Below are 25,746 nucleotides of genomic sequence, written 5' to 3' on the forward strand. Positions count from 1 at the left end.
TTCACTTCAGTAAAAGTAACTTAGTAAAATATGTATGCATTTGAATCCTGTGTATTATTTATTTTTCAAGGTAATGAGCAAACTGAAACTCTTCAAAATATTCTAAGGGGTGATTCCACGAAAGACCGAACATGCTTGTCCACTTGATATTTTTATTTTGGCCATTTTTTTTTCTTTTCTTTTTTTGTCATGTAGAAATATTCGAACTGCACGGAACCGAAGATTTTATTCCCGAAAAGCATTCCCAGCAAACCCAAAAGATATTTGAAGGTGGCAGCGGGAGTCCTATTGCTTACCACAATATTTCCGTATTTCACTGCCGAATAAAATGCAAACAAAAAACGTCTAAAAAAAATTACTGCTCATTTTAATACACTTCGCAGTAAATTAGTTCCATGCATTTTTTTTTTAAAAATGCTGTCCACAAACGAAAAAAGTGTAACAAAAATTCCAAATATGGCCCAAATTAGAGAAGTTTTGTAACTTGTTGCATCTTGGCACATTTTCTATTTCACACAGATACTTGAAAAAAGTATCAAATATAGAATGTTCTCTGCAAAATTTATGTAGAATATCTTCCTTCGTGAAGTACAAGAGAAAAAAAAAGTTAAATAAGTCCTTTCAATAACACTCATTTTCAAAAAATAAAATGAAAATGAAACTCTGATACCAGTTTTTGCAAAAATTTTCAATGAAAGTCTGGTTATGTCTGGCAAAACGTGGGTGTGATAATGTTTCCTCATTTGCTTTATTCACAAAATATAATGGGTCAAAGTGGCCCATGTTGAGTATGCTTGCTACAGTACCTTTGCTGGTCGTCTGTCAGTTTGCATTATATGCAAATCTAGTTCTAATTTCTTTGCTGCTCCAGAACTTCGCTCTGGCAGCTTGTGCTCAGCGAAAATGTATTGTCAGGTTTTATTTGTGTCTAGTTGTGCGGGGTGGTGAGCTGCCGGCCTCTAAGGTGCTAATGCGTACTGATTTTGCAGCGTAGAACTTCTGTGGGCATCGCACTTACCTCCATTATTCGTTTGTCAGCAGCATGCGAGACACTGTAAGTGCATGTTGGGGCTGACTTTGCCAACCCGCCTGGTGCACACAATAAGTCACCTGTAAGCAGCGCCAAGGCAGGCTAATCCGTAAGCAACGGAGTGCTTCCATAATCAGCAGGTGCGCCATTATGGATGTGCTGCTTCACTGCCTGCTTCGCATCTCCCACCTGCAATGTATACTGGAACTTCCTTCGGCACCACCGCGTGCAACTAGCACTGTGCCTTTCTAAAAACTTAACTGAGTTATTTCCTGAGCCATTTATTTCGCTTCCCGTTATCACATGTTTTCTACGTCACTCACCGATAACGTGTTCCTGTCTTACCTCGACCTTCACCTCTGTGTTTCAGCTGTCCGAAAAAGTGTAGTGCCGCATGACTGAGCCAAAGGCTGCCTAAATTATTATGCTTTGTCAGCACATTGCTGACGCCCTTTCCCACACCGAGAACAGCAGAGATCACTAATAGCGCCAGACGGACATTGTCCTTGGATAACGAGCGTGGCCCACACATTTTCACAGTGAAAAGCTTTAGACGACTTTCTTCATAAAACATGAAACCATGGGACATTCTGGAGGCTCAGTGACGACAGCAGTGCGGAAAAAGCGACAGAAAGAGTGCAGTGCTGTTCAGTATAAACCTGAAGACTTAGTCTAGCTGTTCACTACACGCGATGCATGCCATGCAGTTCATAGCTCGGTTCAAGTATTCTGTGACGATCATTTACGCATTCACAAGAAAAAGATTCGAAACAAAAAAAAAATTATTGGTGCGTAAACGTTTTGGATGTTGCCTCCCTGCGGAAGCTACTGCCAAAGACTGAGGATATTCGTAACACCGACAAGGTCTATTGGCACTGCTTTACATGCCTCAAGGAAACCCTGTCTTCATCTAGTGACATCCGTGGTGAAGCAGACGAAGCATTATTCTAGGAAGAAACGATTGACAACTTGAACACGTACGTCCACCTTTCTTCTGGTGTTTAACCATTGAAACCACCATCTTCTATTCACAAACACAGTAGACGATTGTGACGTGCGCTTGACATTGTGATTGTGTTGTGAGACGTCCTTGACAAATGCAACATAAGCCAAAGAAGGAGGAAGCCACAGCCCGGAAAAATAGGTGGTGGCAAATGAAAAAAAAGGGAGAAGAGAAGGAAAGGGAGATCGTGCGCTGTGGATGCGGGGAAGACTGGCAAGAAGGAGCCGGTGCCAGTTCGTGGAGCGGGGAAAGGAAAAGCGCGCCTAGGGGCAGCCAGGAGCCAGCCCTGCTATTCCATTGGACCGGACTGTTCCAGGGATGAACTGAGCCGGGTGGATGGAACCGACTGGCCGGTCAGACGAGACGATCCGGGCCTTTCCTAGAACCTGGGGCCAACTGACCGTTGCTGAGTGCTGCTCCCGCGCCCCAGTTCGACCGACGCATCCTGAAGGGTCCGGGTACTACCCATGCACCAATCATTCATAGGCGCTGATTCAGCACCATTCCCTACGGATGTCTCCCGGAGAATGCAGCTGGGACCCGCTCATCGACTGTGCTGGTCGCGACTACCAAGCATCGCGTTGAGGCCAGCGTCGACAAGAAGCCCTGTGGTTCGTCCACCGCCGCATCCTCGGCAACTGCCTTGTGGTCTGGGCCTATGCAATTATTCCCAGTGAACCTGTGATTATAACTTTGACTCTGTGGCTTATCACATTGTTAATGGGTGTTGTAGAGAAACAATTAGAGTGACTCTACAGCTTTGAGTGCACCCTGTTTATATGATCCTGCCAGCTATAACGGTGTTATTTTTTTTTTTTTGAATGCCTTCGCATGTGTTATAAATATAGCTTACTCAATCTTATGAGAGTAGTGTGAAAAAATTGCATTTTGTGTACAAACGGCCCAGTCTGTTATTCGCACCAAGGTTGCCCTTGAGTGCACGATATTTTCCCAAGAACCTGACATAACAAATTGGTGTCCGTAGTGACAGGACAAAGCTGGTTGCTACACAAGTGTGCTTCAAGTAGATACAAAATGAGTACCCACGAGCTTAGCGTGTTAGCTGAATGCATGGGTCTTGTCGGTCCATAACTGAAGGAGTGGATTGATGAGGAACAGAAAAGGGCGCGTGACAAACGTGTAGCGGAACGTAAGGCAGCAAAGGATCGTCCAGAGCTCGAGGAAAAAATTTTGCAGCTGTGCATAAGGCTAGCGGAGATGGGTAAAACAGACAGCCACGCAAATATGCCTCAGTCGCTTGTAAGCAGCCAGGCAGAATCCTTGATTTTCGTAAATCCGCACAACATGATCCCTCTTTTCAACAAAACCCGCGATGACTTGGACGCATATCTGAAACGGTTTGAACGAGTAGCCACTGGACAGGTTTGGCCAAAAGAGAAATGGGCTACAGCTTTCAGCCTATGTCTTGACGGTGAAGTGTTGAGAGTGTTTGGTCGGTTGTCTCCGGATGCTCATTTCTTGGAAGCACAGCGGCAAAACAATTTACTCACATTTGAGGAGAAGACACAAGACCGCTACATGAGAGAGGACGAATCAATTGAAGAAAGAAACTAAACCAAGTGCTTTCTCTGCAATAAGAAGGGACACAAGCCATCTGACTGTAAGGTGAACTCGAAGAAGCCTTACTCCGACTATTGTCAACAGCCGGGACATGATGACTCGCAGGACTGTTGAAAGAAAAGCGCTGCAAGTTCTACTGCAGCCTGTTGTATGTCGCCAGAAAACAAAGTTGGAAAACAAGAATTCTCGTGTGCTTTACACTGTAACAAACAGAGGGATGCAACAGACCTGCCATTACCAACCCACAACATGCACTCTAGAGTGGTGAACTTTTCGTCCAAGTGGTTTCTGTACTACAGGACACTGGCAGCAACACCATTATGGTGCGCCGTGCTCTCATACCCAATGCTGCTTTAACGGGCTCAACAGCAATAATGCTACTGGCGGATGGCTAGACTATCGAGGTCACAGAAGCTCAAGTGGAAATTCATTCACCGTATAGTTCAGGTACCACGGTAGATAAGTACTTGGCAGGTCTATTGTACAATGTTATCATTGGAAGTGACCCTGGGGTGCATCAACCAACGAATCCAGATGGCAAGTGGAAGATTTCGCCTTCAGGCCTTTTGACATCCCAAGCCAGGAATGCATCCGTTGACGAGATGAATCCACATTGGGCGACTTCGTCTGTTGTCAGGGCACAGACTGCCAGGGGAGACCGGAAAGTAGGCCTCAACTCTTCGCAAATGTCAAAACCTACGTTTTATGCTGAACAAAGAAGGGACAAATCTCTAATGGACGTAGAGGAAAAGTTGGGAAGACGCTGTCGGGGCGCAAAAACACAACTCAGACATTCTTTTACAACGAAGGAGCCTTGTATAGGACTTGTCAGCTTTGCTGGGTAAATCAGTGCAGCAAGCCGTGGTACCGAAGTGTCTATGAACCCAAGTGCTATCTCTGGCGCACGAAAACAAAATGTCAGGACACCAGGACATCCAAAAAACAATGGACCAAGTCCTTGCATCCTTTTACTGGCTTGGAGTGCAAGAAGTAGTCCATGAATACATACGTTTATGCGATGTTTGCCAACGGACTATTCCTAAAGGAACACTGGGCAAAGCACCATTGGGACGCATGCCGCTGATAGACACGCCTTTCGAACGAGTAGCTGTGAACATTATTGGCCCACTATCTCCTGTCTCATCTAAAGGAAACAAGTATATGCTGATTGATTTGTCCACAAGATACCTGGAGGCTGTTCCTTTACCCTCTATTGACGCAACCTCAATAGCCGAAAGATTGGCAGAAATGTTCTCTCGAATTGGTTTTCCCCAAGAGATTCTATGCGATGAAGCATCCTGTTTCACTTCTACCATGATGACGGAAATTAATGGGTTTCTAACAGTGAAACGTGTGAGCTCTCCGTCATGCCATCCCATGCACAAAGGAATGATTCGACACATTCATGGCCCACTCGTACAAGTGCTGGTCCAGTTGTGTCATGAACAGCCTAAGGCTTGGGACCATTTTCTTGCACTACTCCTGTTTATGTATTGAGGGGTGCCTCAAGCAAGTCTGGTCTTCTCGCCATTCGAGTTGGTATATGGAAGGCACGTGCTGGGACCACTTACAGTTCTAAAAGAACTTTGACAAAAGAACACTTGCGACTCAATCAAGACTACATACACCTACGTTGTGAATCTGAGGCAATGTCTCGATCGAACGTTGAAGCTAGTGCATTACAACTACCTGTGAGCTAAGAACAGGCAGAAAGAGTACATTGAAAGAGGTTCCACGCTCCGACTACTCAACGTTGAGAGATAGAGTATTGACTTTGTCCCCAGTGACAAATGACACACTGCTTAGTCATTGGAAAGGCCCATATCATGTAGTTGGCAAAAAGAATGGCCATGATTACTGGTTACAAGTGGGTTGTTCCAGAAAGCTCTTCCACATCAATATGCTGAAGTGCTATGATGATGACCAACCAACTGCGTATGAAGCTTCCTCGATCATTGTGGTTCAAGGAACAAACGCACCCAAACAAGGTTCAAGTGCGACTTGGGTGCCGAAAAACAATCTGGCTCACCACTCATTCTCCCATGCCAGAGAACAGCTTTTACTACCTGCAACACTACCCTCACCTAGAGAACGCGAACATTTGACGCTTGCTGAACACGTCGAAAGAGTTTCGAACGTTGAAGTTAACTGCGTTGAGTGCAGCGTCTCTGCACTCTGTCAACCACTTGTGCTTTCTTGAACTTTGAACATTTTTCTATTCTTCTCTCTTTCTTCTCTCTTTTCTCTCTTTCTATTCTTCTATTCTTTTACCAGCAGTTCTTTCTTTCAGAAAAAAAAAAGCTTTTCAAAGGGGTGGCTTTTGTGACACGCCCTTGACGTTGTGCTTGTGTTGTGAGACGTCCTTGATGAATGCAACATAAGCCAAAGTAGGAAGAAGCCACAGCCCGAAAAAATAGGTGGCAGCAAATGAAAAAAAGGGAGAAGAGAAGGAAGAGGAGATCGTGCGCTGCAAAGGCTGGGAAGACTGGCGAGAAGGAGCCGGTGCCGGTTCGTGGAGTGGGGAAAAGAAAACTGTGGCTAGACGGAGCCAGGAGGCAGCCCTGCTATTCCAATGGACCGGACTGTTCTGGGGATGTCCACAGACGACGATCCACGGACGAACTGAGCCGGCTGGATGGAGCCGACTGGCCGGTCAGACGAGAGGATCCGGGCCTGCCTTACAACCTGGGGCCCGCTGATCATTGCTGAGTGCTGCTCCCGCACCCCAGCCCAACTGACACTTCCTGAAGAGCGCGGGTACGACCCGTGCACCAACCGTTCATAAGCGCTGATTCAGCGCTCGGCCCTACTGATGTCTCCCGGAGAACGCAGCTGGGACCCGCTTATCGACCGTACTGGTCGCGACTACCAAGCGTCGCGTTGAGGCCAGCGTCGACGAGGGGCCCTGTGGTTCGTCCACTGCTGCATCCTTGGCAACTGCCCCATTGTATGGGCCAACACAATTATTCACAGTGAACCCGTGGTTATAACTGTGACTCCATGTCTTATCACATTGTTAACGGGCATAATAGAGAAACATTTAGAGCAACTCTACAGCTTTGATTGCACCCTGTTAATGTGTTCCTGCCAGCTATGGCGACATTTTTTTTCTTTCGAGTGCCTTTGCATTAGTTGTAAATATAGCTTAATTGATCTTATGAGAGTAGTGTGAAAAGATTGCATTTTGTGTGCAAATGGCACTGTCTATTATTCGCACCAAGGTTGCCCTTGCGTCCACAATATTTTCCCAAAAACCTGACATAACTACGATCTTACGGAAAGAGAAAACGGACCGAGGTTGAAAGCATCGTGGTGGCAAAGATACGCTCAACTTTAACGCTGCATACGGCAGTGTCAGTACACCTGAACCATCTGTGACAGAATGTCGTGCATGCTTTGCCTGGTTAAATAGCTTGAAGAAAGTGTATGAAGCTTCAAGGTCCTATCGAGAGCGCCTCCGTCTCTTAATCATCGTGCCAGCAGAAGTTGAAACAAACGCATCCAAGAGGCAATCTCAGCTTTCGCAATGTACATGGTCAGAAAGGCCTCAAATTGGTGCGAGAAGCATGGAATGTGGTCAGATTTTGATCCGTACACAAGGTCACGGTTCAGCCCATTGGATGTACAAGCTGCACTTGACTGCTTCACCAAGGACGAACTTGGGTGCTCTTGACAGAGCCCAAACAAGAAGGTTGTTGTGTCAGTCATCACGAACAGTCAGAAAGACTTAGCTGAAAGCAGTTTATGACACGCTATCCGCGAGACGTTCCAGATGTTCAAAGCAGCTCACTCCGAAAGTGCCACCGCCCTGTCAAAGTTTATAGCCTGCGTGCAAAATGGGTGCTGGTCGTACCGCAACAAGAGGTCTGCGTTTGCATTTATTGCGCTAATGCCAACCTTTGTGTCTTTGTGCTTGAGAACTTAACCGGCATGGAAATTTCATTGGGAGGCATGAAAGTGTTGTACTTTCGCAGCTCTCCAACCACAGATTGCATGTTAGGTGAATGCGAGTGCTGCCTATGGAGTGAAAGTCTCACTTTGGCCAGTCTGGGAATGGTCGACGAGGATGAGGTCACATTTGCTGTTTGGGAAAGTGGTGACTTGATCAAGAAGAAGTCGTCTCCAACTCATTTTGTGAAAGAGCTCGGCAAATAGGCGACCAAATGGATTCCTCATGAATACATACGCTGCACTCAAGCCGCGGCTATTCATGAGGCAAAGTGCGAGCGGCACGGAAGCATTGTTCTGCATTTTGATTTTGAAGAAAACTGGACTGTCCTTTTCTCAAATGAAACACAATCGTACCATTGGCACGAGAAACAAATTTCCATTTTCACCTGTGCCGCCATGACAAGGAAAGCAACAAGCAACTTTGCTGTCATAAGCGACGACACGCATCACGACGCAGCACACGCCTACTACGCCCTAGGTAGAGTGCACAAAGTGTTAGAAGAAAAAGCACCCATCTACTGTCCCATAACATACGTCAGCGATGGTGCAGCGAGCCATTTTAAAAATAACTATCAGCTGTACAAGTTGTGCCACTCCAAGTATACATCCATGAGGTGGATATTTTCAGCTACTGGACATGGGAAGAACACCTGTGACGGTGTGGGTGGACTCCTTAAGCACCAAGCTTCCCTGCACAACCTGAGTGGTCCGGAAGCGCTGCCTCCATTGAGTTGGCACATGAGATGGTCTCCCAACTTAGCGGCAGCATCAAGAATGTGGCCCTACTTCATGCGCTTGCTGCAGCCATCGAGAAGTATTGTCAGCAGAAGTCAGTGGAGAGATAGTCTGTGCCGTGTGTGCCAGGAATTCAGCCATGGCATGAGCAGATGTGTGCGCGCAATCAGTCAAGCGGACATGCGCTGCGAGAATTGCCGCTAGCCAGCTGACGGTGATTGAACCCTTTTAAATGCTAACTGCAAAGGACATGCAATAAATTCATTTGAACACCATAAGTAGTGTCGAGTTTGTTCTCCCTTGCGTCCCAGAAAACAAAGTAGAAAACACATTCTATGTTCTTGCCACAATAAAAAGCTCCTTCATTTATGGCAACCATTACCTTTTCTTTTTTAAAAAGAGCGTAAATGTTAACAAACCGGAACATGTCATCGCGGCACTAAAGCAAGCATGCTCGAGATGGGCCACGTTGGCCCACCATATCTTGTGAATAAAGCAAATAAGGAAATATATCACACCCACATTCTGCCCGACATAAGCGGACTTCCATCCAAAATTTTTGCAAAAATTGGAACTGCAGTTTGTTTTATATCTTGAAAAGGAGTTTTTTTGAAAAAGCTTGTTCATTTAACTATATTTTTATTCTCTTGTGTTTCACGTAGGAAGATAATGTTTTGCATAAACATTGCAAAGAGATCATTCTTAGTACATGGAACTAATTTACTGGGAAGCGTATTAAAATGAGCAGAAAAGTTTTTCAACACGACGTTTGTAGTTTGCATTTAATTCAGCCATGAAATCGGAAAATATTGTGGTAAGCGAAAAGAGGATGCTCGCACTGCCACCGTCAAATATTTTTTGGGCTTGCTGAGAACACTTTCCAAGAATAAAATTTTCAGTTCTGTGCAGTTTGAATATTCCTACATGACATAAAAAAAATGGACAAAACAAAAATATCAAGCAGACATGCATGTTTGATCTCTCGTGGAATCACCCTAAGGATCAATGCTTCCATAATTTTATTGTTCTGTAGTTTCAAAAGCATGAAGTAAAATCTTCTTCAGTCTCATTGTAAAAGAGTCTTTCAAGAAAAAAATGTGTAGAAAAAGATTACTGTAGTGTTGATGGGTTTGAAGTGCCTCTTAATTGTTTGCTGCCGTACATGCCATTACACACACAAACACATTAAAGTATTGCAGTTTGCTTTTATGTAACTGCATGCCAGGGCCTTAATTCACAAATGTTCTCTGACATAAGTGTCATTTGTGATTGGCCAGTGGTGTAGCAGTTGTTTCATTACATGAATTGCTATACATATCTGTAGGGCAGATGGCCAAATGCTGGCCAACGAGGAAACACTTTTGTGTAAGAGAAGTTCTGTAAATATGAGCCCAGCTTTGTAGACAGTACTAGCAAATTGGTATTAAGCTACATAGGTGATTTGTGCAAGCACATAGGTAGCAGTTGTTGTTTCTAGGAGCATCTGCAGTGTCTGGATCCAGCACCAGCACATATGAAGTTAGGCAATTCAGCAGGCATTTGCAAGTGTGCAACAGATGTTTTAGTTGAAGAGATTACGAAACAAGGCGCCAGCTCCGATGAGCAGTCAGATGTTAAAGATAGAGATAAGGTACCTGGAACAGGTGTCAAGCCAAGTGGTGGATTCGCTGGTGCCTGTGATAGAGCCAAAGACTCGCTGAACATACTATGAAAAACTATATTTGTACATATCATAAGAAGCCAACAAACATTGACACCAAGGACAACATAGGGGAAATTACTTGTGTTTAATAAATGAAATAAAGAAAAGAATAATTAATGGAAATTAAAGTGGATGAAAAAACAACTTGCCGCAGGTGGGAACCGAACCCACAGCCTTCGCATTTTGCGTGCGATGCTCTACCAATTGAGCTACCGCGGCGCTGTTTTCCCATCCACTTTCTTGGATGTTTATGTGTCCTAGTAGAACCCTTCGCGAAATGCGAAGGCTATGGGTTTGGTTCCCACCTGCGGCAAGTTGTTTTTTCATCCACTTTAATTTCCATTAATTATTCGTTTCTTTATTTCATTTATTAAACACAAGTAATTTCCCCTATGCTGTCCTTGGTGTCAATGTTTGTTGGCTTCTTATGATATTACTAATAAAATCGGGACCCTCGGTTAACCCCCTTTCTTCTCGTTTATATTTGTATATGTAAGCTGCTACTGGATCTTCCGCAGGCAAAAATCAAATGTTTTCTTCATTTCCAGTAAATTTCTCATGATGTTATTGGAATGCTTTTCAATATAACAAGCTAATTTCGAACACTTGTCAACTTCATTAGATTGGAGTCCAACTGTAGTATCTTGTTCATATGAGGAGTGTTTTTTCAGAGTGAGCCAAATCCAGAAACCAAAATTAAACTGAAACTGCTTGAATTAAAAACTGCACCTTCATATGCTTCATTTGGACAGTCAGGTATATCAAAATGAGCCAATCTAACTGCAGAGACACGCAACAAGAACTTGTTTTCAGCAAAAAAATGAGCCAAATCCTTTGTACCAATCAGTATGAGCCAAATTCACTTATCTAGTTGCAGTGCTACAACGACACCACGCGACTGCGCCGGCATGGCATGTGCTATTAGAATTCCCATGTGAGCACATTGTCAAGTTTTCCTTGTTTTTGCTGGTGAAATGGCCCCTGGCTATGGATTACAATGGCTATGAAGAAGTTGGTGACAGGTTGGCACCTAGACAGTGTCCTTCGAATGTACACTTACCGAAAAATATGGGGCTCGTGAGCAAGTGGTGCGGCTGTGCTACACGATGCACCAGTGCAGTTAGTGCAGCGGCTCAACAGTCCCTAGCTGCACATCAAAGTAAACTTGCCCAGGCTTGAAGCATGACTTCATGTGGTCTGCTAAATTGTTGCTGACGGAGTCTGTGACAGTGTACTGGGCACGATGTGGTGAAACCGCTGTCTTTTTACATCCAGCACACAAATGCAAGGCTGGCTTACCACGAGAGCAACATGCTACCATAAGCAAACTTCACTACACTTCTGTAATGCAGAAGTGGTCTCAAGTAATGCAGCACACGACATAAAGTTATGTGGTCGTGCATCTAGATGCACTCGCTGCACTGGCACTCCGCTGTGTGCGGCCACACTCTCAAGTGCCCTGCCATGTTTTGTGGCTGAGCATATGTATGCCAAGGAGAACTCTAAAAGCTGTACTTCTATTGAAGTGCGATCACAAAAAGAAAGCATTGAAATACATGCTTGTATCAGAGGCACCAGTGTGAAGCCTGAGCAAAATTTATGGACCAGTGAACAGTTTGACAGAGCGACGGAACTTCAATTTAATGGCTTGTGAAACTCATGACGTGAAGCGTTGACAGCCTAGCAAAAACCAAACGTCTTTTTGAAGTTTAGCGGCGCACTACAAGATGTGGCTCGAGAACAAGAAAGAGGTGGTTTTTGCCGAGACATGTACATCTTGTGCTGTGCTTGCGGTTGGCCATAGTATACTTAAATGACTTTTCATGCAAAGACACAAAGGCGAGACGAGAGTGGAAATTTGAGATAAACCAAAGCGGCTCATTTAAATATGTATTCATTATGGGGAAACAACATGAAAAAATGAGACAACAAAGACGGACAGGACAGGTGCTAATTACCAACAAAGTGTTTATTTTTGCGAGCCCAAATATATATATATATATTCCAGGAGAGAGAAAGGGGAGGGTTGTGAAACACACGCATGTGTCCTACCCTATCTAGGACAGTGAATTGCTCAGCTGTGGAGATAGTTAATCTCTTTGTTGGTTAATGCAACTGATGGTGAACTAGTACATGCAGGCCCTATGGAGTGCATGACTAACACCTCATATATTTCCAGAGCGTCGGTATCGTGGTACATGTAGCTGCTTGTGATATACACCTGGTGAAAGTGAGGGCTGCATCTGCACTGGGTACATGGGATCGCCAAATTGCACTGTTGCACTCTTGGCACTTTTACTGTAAACACTAGAGGTCAAGACATACGAACCCTCCTTCTTCGTCCGTCTGAAGTAGCTTCAAGTTGTCCTCGCTTAGTGAGGTGACAACACATGACAGACACGGCTGCCAAATGCCTGTTAATCTAACAGGGAGTGCTTCAACGCATTCAAGGACGACACGATTGCTTTCAGCTGGCGCTGCCTTACTGGCATTGGCTCTGACAAGGGAGAGAAGCTCAATTTCGTCTAATTTTGGGGCAACAGAAAACTTGTGTCTAAGTCCCAGGACCTGTTCAACATTTCCTGGGATGACTGTGCCACCAATCTTTTGAACGGTTAGCTTTGGGCAGGTTGCTGGTGTCTTCCTGGGTAGTGTGGTGAGGAGGTTCTTCCACAAGAATTCTTTCCATGTTCTTCACTGTGAAAACATACAAAGAGGGCTTCCCTTTCCGGGTGATTGTTTCGGAAGTTGGCATTTGACAGCATTGTTTGGGAGCTTACCTGCAAAAAAGGCCTGTCTTTGCTCAATGTCAATGACCCATTCACTGTTCGAAAACTGTCAGAGGTGTTGCAGTTTTTGGAAGAGTCTTGCCCCCTGATAGTGCACGCATTTTTGGCGGACATCAATGACCTTTATTATTCTCAGCCTCAGGCAGCCCTCGCTGATACTTTTTTTTCCCAATCTTTCCATTGTTATTATACAATCTTTATGTATTACTTTACAATCTTTCCATGTTACTATATTGTATACTTCCTTGTTATATTACTATATTGCTATATATCTCTGTTGTTATATTGTTACTATATTATCTTATTCTTTTGTGGCTTTGATTTTGCCTTTGTATAACTGTGCCCTTCTTGTCTGGACCTAACCATGGTCTGCAGTATGTATATAAATAAATAAACAAATACTGTACAAGAATAGATTGAAGAGCACGGCGCAGTACGTTTCCAGAACGCCATCGGCACCAGTGTTACCAGGTTTTTGGGCCTTTTGTTCTTTTGTTCGGATCTCAGCTCCGCCGTCGTCAGACAGAACATGCAGTTCTGCATGCAAAAAGAGGGTGTTTGCATAGGGTCATGCATCGCCCCGATTTTAAGCGACAGTCTTTTAGTGCACTACAGCAGGCGCTCACAGTGTTCCCTAGGTTCGACTGGGTGGGTGTAGGCATTTCATTACATCGATGATTTCCTGGTCTTATTCCGCACTAACCCTGACAAAGTTGGCACTAAGGTTGACCAGATTTGCCGCAGTTTCTGCACAAGCTTTCTTGGACTTTCCTTCACCAGGTGATCAACTTCGCTTTCTCAACCTCGCGCTTCATTTCGGCAACAAGCACACCTGCTGGACCTATGCCCCGCGCTCGAAGAAGGACCTTCTACATTTCTTATCTCATTACTCGAAGCTTGTGAAACACGCTATCACACTAAAAGTCAGGAGGTCGTTGCTGTCCTTAGGTCGTTGCTGTCCTTATCAAGTCGCTCCAAGTTTCACTCATCAAGTTGATAGATTGAAAAGGGCATGTTTTCCAGAGCAATTCCTGTCAGGGCTGACAGAAGTAATTTTACGAGAATGCTGTTTGTCAAAAAAAAGAAAGCTCAGTCAGAGGTTGACAGGGCAAGTGACCATGATCCCCTACCTGCACTGCGTCTCCCACAGGGTGAAGAAGAATGCTGTGCATGCGGGATGGAGAGTGGTATACTCGGTGCCCATAAAACTGGGTTTCTTCTGCAGGCGAGTGAATGCCTCTTGCGTAGAGGAACCCATCTGCGGAAAAAACATGCAAGTCGCTTCATTCCCTGTGTGGCAGAAGTTGCATATGTGGTTCCTACATCGTGTGGTGGCCTGTACATTGGGCACAGGCCACCGATGCCATTGTATAAACGACTACTTGCGTGAGCATGCCAACAACCTTGCCGTGAAGACTGGCAGTAATTTGGCAAACCATTGTGCCTAGTGCAGATGCAGTCCTCACTTCCAAAATTGAGGAATATGTGCATAAGGTGGTGTCTGACTTATTTTTTTCTTTTAACTTTAGCACTGTTTTTCTTTTGGCATCGTTTACAACCAAGCGTTGAGCAGGTGCTTAGGTCTCAGGCAAATGAAATGATCATGCTCTTGAAGTGCAAATGAACACACTCGTTGAGACCACAACGCGAAGCACTTGTCATGTATTGGTCTTGGTGTGTGCCTTTGCTAGCGCTTCAGTACCATGAATGTCTACTAACTAGCCCAGCTGTCTACACTTCTGCTAAGTAATATTGCAAATTCCACTCAATACATTGCTTTCTTGGAAATAAATTAAAAAAATATATGTTCCACAATTATTTCAAATTTGCACATTGCAAAGGTTCCACATGAGGGATAAAGCATCACATACTCTATGATTTCAATCACTCACTAGTTTATTGCACCACAGTAGCCATTGCAATGTTCTATCATTAGGTCATCTGGCTTATTGCCATGATATGAGGTGTTCTTGAAAAACAGTGTGTTGTTTCAGGTGTTGACTGCGGCCACTCTGTATTACACGCTCTACATTTGAAGAGGGAGAAGAAAGTTTAATTTGAGAAAAGGCAGGAGAGTCTGCATTTGAGTTCTTGGGGTATATACTTATATGTCTTTTGCAATGGGTGCCAAAGTTTGCTTTTGGCCGTTTAGCCAGCTTGACAATGTGTGTGACTAGGTGAAAAAGGTCAATCTGAAACCTTGTGACTTTGAAGCAGCTGTCGGATCTGAGCTGCTTTTCCCTTGCCCATCAAAATATGTGTCTGTATCTAAGCATGACCATGATGTTTGTACGTTGTGTGATAGCTGGCATGAAAACAAATATTGATGGCCCTATATTGCACCCATTTAAGGATAAATGGCATGATGTAATGAGTATGCTACACTGTTTACTTTTGAAAAGTAGCAAAAGCTTGAAAAGGTTTCATAAAAGAGTACATGCTGCTGTAGCATTGGCATAACACAGTATGCATGTTATTAGCACTGGCTGTAAATCTCGTTAAGCAAGAACTTGGTGGAGTTGTTTCATTTGTATGTAGTCAAGTATCATGTCCTATATGTGGCATAATGTTTGTGCATGTACATATTTATTTATTTATTTATTATACATACTTTCAAGGCCCTAAGGCACTACAGGAAGGAGTGGTACATAACAAAGTAATGCAATATGCAGACAATGGTATGCAGACAATGGTATGCAGACAACGTTAAGCGCTAGTGTGGTAGACTGCTGTTTTGAATGAAGTTATATCTGTGATCTGAATGATGGAAGCAGGAAGGTGGTTCCAGCCGACACTTGTGCGGGGTAAAAAAGAATTGTGATACTTGTTCGTTCGGGAGGATGGGACGGCAACTTATCTGTGGTCAGAATGGGATGAAGTTTAGAAAGGTGGGGTGATAAGTTGATTCTTGAGCACGTGGTTAGAATGATAAACCTTGTGAAATAGGCAAAGACGAGCACATTTGTGGCATAATGAAAGATCTGGCAGATTCAGGGTTTTTTTCATACATGTAACACTAGAATGGCGGGAATAGTTAGATAAAATAAAGCGAGCTGCTCGATTTTGAATGGCTTCAAGGTTTCCGGTTAGTGATGCATGATTGTTATCCCAAATGGCAGATGCGTATTCAAGTTTTGAGCGAACTAGGGTTTGGTAGAGCGTCAATTTTACCGAAGTAGGAATGGTAGATAAGTTACGACAAAGATATCCTAACATGCGATTAGCATTAGCAGTAATATAATTAGTATGCATATTCCATGAAAGATTATTAGTTATGTGAAGGCCAAGATATTTGTGAGCGTTAATGGATGCTAATGAAGTGTCACGTGGGACTGTGGCATGAAATGCATTATTAGTCGGTAATATTCTTTTTTGCATTTAGAAGTCAATTTTTGAAATGCCTTGTTTGTATCTTTCAGAATTGCCTGATTCGGTTTGGTATTCACAACATTGTTTGTACTTTTAGGCATCCCCTGCCAGCCTAGATGACTTGCTGCTCCCTAAAACAATAGAGTATGTACCAGACATTTATGCTATTGGTGCACAAGAAGCCATGAGTGACAGGTAGGATTTTAGTGATTTTACACTACATTTGTCTACTTCCTTACTACTGTTCAATTATTTAGTTATCTTGTCTCTGTGCACCTTTATGCATGGAGTGATGCTGTTGCTCTCTGTGGCCTCAAGGTGTCTGGTGTGGCTTTTTTTCTCTCTCTTCTCTCCCTCTTAGAAAGGAGTGGGAAACTAGACTTCAATTCACGCTGGGTCCTTCGCATGTTCTTTTCTCCTCTGTGTCTCTGGGTGTCTTGTACCTCTCCATTTTTTTGCGTCGAGATCTGATATGGTTTTGCTCAGGTAATCTCCGGGTGCATGCAGTATCTTTTCTCCACTGTCTTGCATTTATTGTATTGTGCACTAGTGCATAAATAAATGGGCACTGGTCATGTTTGACTCGCTCTCTAAAGTGGTTTGATATGTTAAAAACTGCCAATTTCTTGCATTTTTGTGGTGTAAAATCCTCTGTTTTTTTTTTTTAAGCTGCTGAAGAAGCAACGTATGCTACACGTACTGTTTCTTCTGTTAAGACAAAGGGAGCTGTCGCCATCGCTTTCCAGTTTTTTGGGTCGTCAATGTTGTTTATCAACTCCCATCTTGCAGGTAACTTTTCTTTTATAAGTTTAGTTGGTAATTAGCATCCAAGAAATTTAAAGGTGTAATGGCATAAAATTTGAAGTGTTTGTATCACATATTTCTTCAGTACATGTGATAAACAAGAAGAAAAGGGGGTTAGCCGAGGGGCCCGATTTTTATTAGTCATTAGTCATGCGAAGGCTGTGGGATCGTTCCCCACCTGCAGCAAGTTGTTTTTTCATCCACTTTAATTTCCATTAATTCATCATTTCTTTATTTCATTTATTAAGCACAAGTAATTTCCCCTATGTTGTCCTTGGTATCAGTGTTTGTTGGCTTCTTATGATGCATTTAGTACATGTGGACACTTTCAACCAAATATTGATGGCAAGCAAAGGTTAGAACATATTTTAATCTGCTTTTTAAAGCCATTTGAGGGGCTATCTTCAAAGTGCAGCACCTTATGACATAAAATTTAACATGGCATGACGGCTGACTTGTGACTTAGATGAATGGGCCTTTATGGTGCTTAATGACGGTGAGTAAACATTGCAGATAATTGTTAGGACAGGGGCACGTGGGAGGGCAGGAGAAAACTGCACCTAAAAATTTAATGTTCCCTCAAGCCCTTAAAGGCTAAAGAGCCAAACATGGTTGCATTAAAAGTGGAGCGCACCCCTCCCTTGTTTGCAATATGTGCCACTTTTCTTTAGTGTGTAATGCAAAGGAAATTTAGGTGAAGCGAAAGGAAAACACTGCCTTGATGGTGTAGGAGATGGCATGACCTCTTTAGGAGGATTAAATGTGCTGAGCTTTCAGCCACATCACAAGGTTGCTTAATGCAATAGTTTGACTGTCATGTCTCTTTGTCAGAAATTTGCGACACTACATGATCACTAGCTGCATGAATGCAAGGACAAGCTAGTAATGACTTGTATTAAAGGAGTACTGACACAAAATTCTTTTGGCTCATTTTTTTCTGGCTAATCTGTAGCTATTGATCCAGTAATCATGCTAAAGAAACTTGTTTGCTCTAGTGCGTGATGGTTGTTTAGTGATATGCTTGTATCTCACAATAAGTCGCTTCTTTGATTTCGAAGAGCACTTTGTGCCCCATGATGTAAGACGCCTGCTCGTAAATAGCAATGGATCACTTGAGCGCACAGGTCTGTGATTCACACTAGCGCACCATCTACCATGCCATCTGTGTTCCTGTTTTGTCTGATAGTTTGGCGCTAGTTTGGTGGGAAACCTGTGCATCGCTACACCATCGTAATTGTCGTGCAGAAGTCCACTATGCAATATGATCTGGCAATAGGTGTTTTATCCATGTTTTAGCATGTCTGCAAACTTCTTGATATTTGTGGTTTGCTGAGTTCCTGGAGAGGTGTATGGCAGGAACATTGGGTGCCTCAATGTCCTTCTCGCCTGCCGCTCCGAACAGGGTGGAAACAACTGCATCGTCTGCTTTGGGGTTCCCATGCCCTCTTCGAGGGATGCGTTGCTGGCACGCATATGTATTAGTGGTTTGTAGGCAGCATGGGGGCTTTATGTAGACAAAGATACTGTAGAAAGGCATTACTGCATGCTGATAGTTAAGCAGATAATACTTTTGATGGTTTACAGTCTAAGAACACTATTAAATAAGCAGCCTCACGCAGTTATGTAATGCTGTAGTCTGAAATCATTTCGAAACGTGTTACGACCGCTTGTTGGTGTGATAGTTCATGTACTGTCAAACGGAAACTAGGTTGCCTGGTAACTGCTGTTTGGTTCTGCAGGTGGAAAATAATGCTTTTACTCAAGCATTCGTTTAGAGCATTGGACGAATGAATGCAGACTGACCATACTATTAGGAATTGCTGTTTTTCAGGCAGATTTGCGTGGTTAAGCTGCATTTCTGGGAAACAAATTGTTATGCAGCAATAATAATGAAATTCCTTCCGAACATGCTGATAGTAAGAGAACCAGTCAATAAATGACGAATGAATATGTGATTATTTTCACACTGTTTTGATCTAAGTACATGTTTTTATTGTTTACTGTCATTTGTCACACATCTTTGGCATAGCTGTTCGGACCAAAACACATAAACTAGGAGAATGAGCTTTTAATAAATTTAAACAAAGCAAATGTAAATATTACTGTGTGGCTCAACTTGATAAGTTGAACGGAAGTGAAACAAATGTACGCACAAACAAAATCAACATTAAGAAAGCTAACAGAAATGAAGCAAAAGTGTGTGAATTGTGGTGGCGTAGATAAATTTCCACTTTTGAAGTTCACTGTAAACTCACTCTTGCGCAAGACTTGCGTGCCCATTAGGTCCCTTTGCCGTGGCCTGACGCTTGTAGCATAGTAAAGCTGAAAAACGTTCACGAGTGTGCACAACACCACACCAAAAATAGAGAGTTTTAGAGAGTGCACAGCACAGAGTCTGCGTGAGCTAAAGGGAGGCATGCGAGTTTTCCACATGCGCTTTCCACGGGCGAGTTTGCATATGCTGATTATGGGTGGGGTTCCAATGGCTATTTCTAAAACATGACAGAGGCAGTCAAAAGAGAATTATTTCTTAATGCTTTGAACTCACTGCTGCTAATTTGCCTAACTGGTAAATTACTTCTTATGCATTATGCGCTTGTATATTCTAAGTTAGCCTATTATTAACTGATGTATGGGGAACAACTACGACGACTATCAGAAACTACTAGTACCTCAAAAGAGAGCTTTGCGGTACATTCATTGTTGCTATGGCAGACCAAAAGATTTTTCTGTGTCACTGTTGTTTTGCAGTTATTATTTGCTTAAAGCGAACCAAGTCTACTTTTTTCGTTTGCTGCAGCATATTAAAGCCAACAAATCACACACTCAAAACAATACTTTGTCTAATGACGCATACTATATTAGAAAACAAATCCACCGGGTCCCCCGGATGCGTACTAACTACGGCAAACAAAAATTAAATTATCAAGTGACTGCAGCTATTAATAAAATGTCGACAAATGTTAATTTTGATGTTTCATTGAAAATGTTTAAAAAGGAAACAAAGAAATATCTTATCGATTCTGGTTTTGGTTTTGTATAACACCGTTTTTGCGCCCTTTAACACCGTATGCTTAAATAACTGCATCATGTGACACTTGCAAGTGCAGGTGATTTTGCATTTATATTGTTATATCTTCAGTTATGTGTTTGTATATTCTGATGTCGGACTGTACAGGGGAGCCGAGGCCTTCGTCAGGCATTCCAGCCTTTAGCCCCGGCTTCCTCCTTTGTACGAACAGGAAAATAAACTTCACTTCACTTCACTACTGCACTGTTTGCCCTAAGAAAACGTTCTCTGCAATGTGAACTATAAGGGAAAATCTGTTTCAATCACCGCTTCAGTATTAAGAAAAATAAATATTCCTAGGAGGTGCCATAATGCTCACACTGCATTTGGAGAGGTTTTTGTAAGCTGCCGTTTGTTGTGCCTTATCCTTGCAACCCATAAAATTATTTTTTATGGGTCTCTCAGAAAATAGAACAATCACGAACCATTCCTGGAGTGGTTTGAGCACAGTGGCAAACAGCAGCCGCCCTTGTTGCGTGACAACGCTCAGTGCATTGACACCCACGATAAACTCCTGCTAACTGCCAACACGTCCCGACCTGCGAGCTGGGTGTGGCAGTGGCGGACAGCGCTATGAAAACCGATTGTGGCAGCGAGAGCCCTGTCAAAAAATGTTCCCACCCTGTATGGAGCGGCAACGAGGAGGACACCGAGGCACCCTACAGGAACAATGCTGGTAGCGACATCTGGTGACACAGTATCTAACCAGAGAATATGCAAAACTAATGCAGCAACTTACAAATTCTACCTGCCTGTTGGTGTAAAGCAATGGTAGCCACATGATTGTTAACGTGCAGTACTTTTTTGATAATTCCCTTCAACAATAATACTGGCACGACAAAAAAAAAAAGGTTCGAATTAATTGTAGTTGGACAAATCGTCACAAGATGTCATACCAGCTTTGCTACTGTAGGCCACAGCACCGGTAACCTGGTAGTGCATAAATGGCAAGAAGTTTGTGCATACACTTTGTGTGCGTACATACATACGTCTTGTGGGCTGTCACTACAACACACCCAATGCCAACAATGCTGGAACGTCTTCCAAATGGCAAGACAAGCCACTGATGTCGCATGTCACCAAAATCAATCGCTGAAACTCTTGATGTAACATTGTTTACAAACAGGATTTACGCTAATGATTACATCCATAGGTGCTGCACTTCCCAGTTCGTCGCTTGCACAAAATTCGAAATTAAATTAATATCCATTCTAAGCTGCATTTGCTATTGATACTTTACAGATGATACCTATGAGCTTGCAGCAGTGTAATCTACCAGTTATTTCAAGTTAGAATTTTTGTGCCCATGCTCCTTTAATAACAGATGATGTGATTAATCACCCATAGAATGTTGGAGCAAATGAGATTTTGTACTGGTCAATAGCCACTTATCACTGCTAAAAATACAGACAAAAAATTTTGTATCTGTGCTCCTTTAGAGTTTCACTGTATTACATTTAAGCACGCTAATGTTCATTTTTTAAAAAATTCTATTTCTTTTTAGCTCATGAAAAAAGAGTCAAGGAACGCATCCAGGATTATGAAAAAATCTGTCATCAGATCGACTTACCAAAGCAAGCTCAACTTAAGTTGCAGTACCAAAGCAAAGGTCGGTCTGTCTCATGTATGTGATGACGTAAGTGCCATGCCCCTGCCGTGAAGAACTTTGTAACAAAACTGCTAAATGTGAATGTTGTAATAGCTGCTAAATGAACGGTTATACTTTGCATATCAAAGTTGTCTTTTTAGCCTACAGATTTATTAAATTGAGAGTTTCTTTTAGCAATATTTTATGTCTCAAAAGGAGTCCTGTTGGCCAATGGCAGGCAAATGATGTTTTCTAAATCAAATTTTACCACAATCTAGTTCGTAGTTTACTGTTGGTTTGTTGTTACTGTGTGTTTGTATGCGATTTCAATATAACGAAATTTCTCTTGCACTACAAAGGAACGCCGAGACAATAAATAGAAACTCCCGCATACACAGATGGTCAAAGGATTGAATTACAAGCGGCTGCTTGCAAACACACTTCTCAAATCACCTCCTGGGACCACCGAAGCTGCATCATGTTCCGTATAAAGTCCAAGTGCGATAAGATCATCTTGCACCCAGCGTACATTGTGCTTTAGGTGTGAGTGAAAGTGTGCGGGTGTGAGAAAGACAATGGCTTCACTCACGAGTATCGCTTCCCCTCACGAGCAAACGGAAAGAGGGAGTGGAGCGAGCTCGTGGTAACGATCAAGCGCGTTGCGATTTCTGATTTCTGGCGCGCGACTCGGCCGTGGCTGCACATGGCTGTAAGCGCGGCTGAGTGCATACGCATCCGTGCACCCTGCTTTAGAGGTAATCTGCCGCATGTGCAAAGAGTGGGCGTGCCGAGACAGTGTGGCATCGTGTAAGCTGTCTTTCTGCGCGATTAGTATCGAAGGTTGTGTAATCTCTAGTTTCGGTAGCCCGTTGGAGCGAGAGGCAGACGAAGCATTCGCTACCCATTGTCGGGGCTTTTCATGATAGCATCGTCTCAGTGCGGGCGACGCTATCAGCCGCAAAGGCGGAGTGCACGCAAAAGCGTGGTTGGCTTCGCTTAATTCGTACTGCCTATGTGAAGGTATCGTCGGCATGGCATGAGACCGTATCATTCGTTGCTGACTCCCAAATTCAACTAAATGAAGCGTTTTCTCATTCAAATTCGCTTTTCTTCATCGCTCAATAATTCGGAAAATTTTGCAGCCTCTTTCCCTGTAAGAAAAATTGATCCGCGACTGTATATAGGCATAAAAGGTCGAATTTCGATATAACGAAGTAAATTGCTGATTTTACCTACTTTGTTATATCGAGGTTTAACTTTATATCATGTAATTTTTTAAGAACCTCTATAATACAAGACCATTGTGCTTTCTTCCAGAAGCATTACATATATTATTTTATTTATTTATTTATTCATACTGTCGATCCCATCAGGGATCATAACAGGGAGGGCATACATAGTTATCTTGCAGTGCAACAATAATTAGTGCAATAATAAGATTAGACATATTAGACATGCAGTTAGCAGAGGCAGACAATGTAGTAGGCAGCAAAGTAATGTTATACACTGTAATAATGTTAATAAAAAAAAAGCAACAGGTAATCAAAGGTAGAAAATTTACAAAGGTGAACAAAATGATAGGCATAAATTATACAATAATACGTAGCATTAAATTTAAGAGTAACAAGGAGTAATGAGGTAGTCTGTCAAATATCAATGGTGGTAAGCAATAATTACAACAGGAAAAGAAGTAAGCAATTTGCATAAATAAACAATAGTACTCAGTAATGGCAAGTAATACAAGTTATAAAAGTGAGGTATGCACAAGAGGTAGTAATCCATAAGGTACGTTTAAGGTGTTGTTAAAGAAATTGTGATTATGTACACAATCTAATGAAATAAAATGGCACAAAAATAGATGGTGACACAGGTACATCATAATTGTGAAGCACGCAATTCATTTTCGGCTAATGTCAAAAAAGTAGTTAACGATGGGCTGTCTGTAATATTAGGGACCAGCTTATTCCATTCACATATCATTAAAGGGAAAAACGAATGCTTATGGCTTTCTGTATGAAATGGGTGTTCGTTTAATGATAGTGAATGTTTATGTCGGGTGAGTCGTGTTTAAGTATTTGGAACTGTCTATTTTCAATTCATTATAAATAAGTTGATACATAAATTTTAATCGTGCAAGCTTGGCTCGTTTTTATAAGGTCAGTATACCGGCCTGTTTTAGCAATTCTGTGGGTGAGTCTGTTAACCTATGTTTGTTGTAAATATATCTGAGTGCCTTCCTTTGAATTGCTTCTAGTTTGTTAATGAGTTCTTTGGTGAAAGGAAACCAAACAACGTTAGCATACTCTAATACAGATCTGACATATGTGTTATATGCTAGTAGTTTTGTGTTTGGGGGTGCTAGTCTAAGGCGTCTGTTTAGGAAAAACAATTTTTTTTTGTGCGGTCGAGGTAACGTTGTTGACATGGCGCTCCCATCTGAAATCGTGTGTTAATGTTAAGCCAAGGTACTTGTACTCCTTCACTTTGTTAAGTGTGGCGTTATTTATAGTGTAGTTAAATTCTGATGTGAGCTTTTTTCTAGTAATTGATAAAATAGCAGATGTTTTAATATTTAAAGTCATTTGCCATTCGTTACACCATTTGTACACAAGTGACAAAGCGTCGTTCAAGGCCACATGATCATTATGAGAATTGATTACCTGATACAGAACACAATCGTCAGCAAAAAGTCTAACATTGACTGGAATATTAGAAGGCAGATCATTAATGTATATGAGAAATAAAACTGGAGCCAGAACACTTCCTTGTGGAACTCCAGATCTCACGCTAGATTTCATGGAATATTGCTGGTTAACTTCTACAAATTGAGTGCGGTTAGTAAGGTAGTCTTTGATCCAGTTCAGAATAGGGCCCTTTCCCAAGGTAGGTTTGAGTTTATAAATTAATTTCTTATGTGTTACGCGATCGAAAGCTTTTGAAAAATCTAGAAAGATTAGATCGATTTGTTTCTGTTGGTCAATACTTAACGATACATCGTGGACAAGCTCAATTAGTTGTGTGACTGTGGAAACTCCTGTGCGAAAACCATGCTGACAATCCGTTAGTATTTCTTCCTGTTCAATGTGTTTGGTTATGTGCTTTAAGATAATGTGCTCTAGTAGTTTACAAACAGTGCATGTTAGTGAGATTGGTCTGTAGTTAGCGGGTTCTGTTTTACTTCCCGATTTGTGAATTGGTTTCACTTTAGCTGTTATTATTGATAATAAAATTATTAATAAGTACTTGGCCATCCACTCAGCATATCTGCAAAGGAATGCATTTGGAATATTATCAGGTCCTGGTGATTTCTTTGGGTCTAAGTTAAGCAGTAGGTTAAGTATGCCTGTTTCGGTTAATGTGAGTGGCTCTAGTGGCTTATTTCTAGAGAAGCCTGCTTGTGGTAGTGTGCCGTTGTCCTCAGTGAAAACGGAGCAGAAGTAGTCGTTAAGCAAGTTAGCAGAGTTCCTGTTATCTTCATTTGAGGCTTCGTTGTTGTTGCGATTCTTTTGGTTAATGTAGCCCCAGAACTTTGTGGGAGCAGTTTTCAAAAAGTGTGTGAGTGTATTAGTAAAGTAGAACTGTTTGGCTGTCTTAATTTTTGATTTCATAAGTTGGATAGCTGCGCTGAGATTTTCATGCGTAAATCTTAATGGGTTAGTTTTCAGCAATTTTCGCATTCAGTGTACTTTACGTTTCGCATGTATAACGTCACGCGTTATCCATGGATTATGCCTAGTAAGTTTCTTTTTTTTAGTTTTTATGTAATTGGTTTTACAATGAGATATAATGACGGAAAATGCGAGCCACAATGTATCGATGTCTGTAGTGCTGTTATGGGAAAGTTGCAAAAACGTGTGGTATTCATTAATCAGGTAATCAAGTATACTAGTGTCGTTAGCTTTACTATAGTCGGGGTAAGCAATGATTTGCTGAGGGGTAACTCTGTCATAAAGGGGTATAGTGCAATGGGTAATTTTGTGATCCGAAATACCATCTAGTAAGCTTAATCTTGTTTCGTCATTTATGAAGTGATTTCTGAGGAATATTAGATCTAGTATGGAACAGCTGGATCCCTGTACACGTGTAGGTTCAGTTACAATTTTTGTAAGGTTGAACGATAACAT

At 42.4% G+C, this 25,746-nt stretch overlaps 2 protein-coding genes and 1 non-coding gene across 4 annotated transcripts in view; 1 reads left to right on the top strand and 2 right to left on the bottom strand.

Moving 5' to 3' along the window:
* LOC135897829 (nose resistant to fluoxetine protein 6-like) overlaps positions 1-14,004 on the bottom strand; it is a 198,258-nt gene extending 184,254 nt beyond the window's left edge. Inside the window, exon 1 of the mRNA XM_065426538.2 lies at positions 13,922-14,004. The gene's annotated coding sequence lies outside the window, so the exon portion shown is untranslated. The remainder of the gene's footprint in view (positions 1-13,921) is intronic.
* INPP5E (Inositol-3-phosphate synthase) overlaps positions 1-25,746 on the top strand; it is a 57,762-nt gene that overhangs the window by 7,830 nt on the left and 24,186 nt on the right. For both annotated transcript variants that reach the window (XM_065426536.1, XM_065426537.1), the window contains exons 4-7: positions 16,258-16,355; positions 16,522-16,646; positions 16,830-16,949; positions 21,539-21,643. In XM_065426536.1, coding sequence (XP_065282608.1) covers positions 16,258-16,355; positions 16,522-16,646; positions 16,830-16,949; positions 21,539-21,643 — 448 coding nt within the window. The remainder of the gene's footprint in view (positions 1-16,257; positions 16,356-16,521; positions 16,647-16,829; positions 16,950-21,538; positions 21,644-25,746) is intronic.
* TRNAL-CAA (transfer RNA leucine (anticodon CAA)) lies at positions 10,149-10,221 on the bottom strand. Its single transcript has one exon. It is a non-coding gene; the product is annotated as a tRNA-Leu (tRNA).

Source organism: Dermacentor albipictus, chromosome 1 (genome assembly GCF_038994185.2).
Source record: "Dermacentor albipictus isolate Rhodes 1998 colony chromosome 1, USDA_Dalb.pri_finalv2, whole genome shotgun sequence".
In the NCBI taxonomy this organism is placed as follows: Eukaryota; Metazoa; Arthropoda; class Arachnida; order Ixodida; family Ixodidae; genus Dermacentor; species Dermacentor albipictus.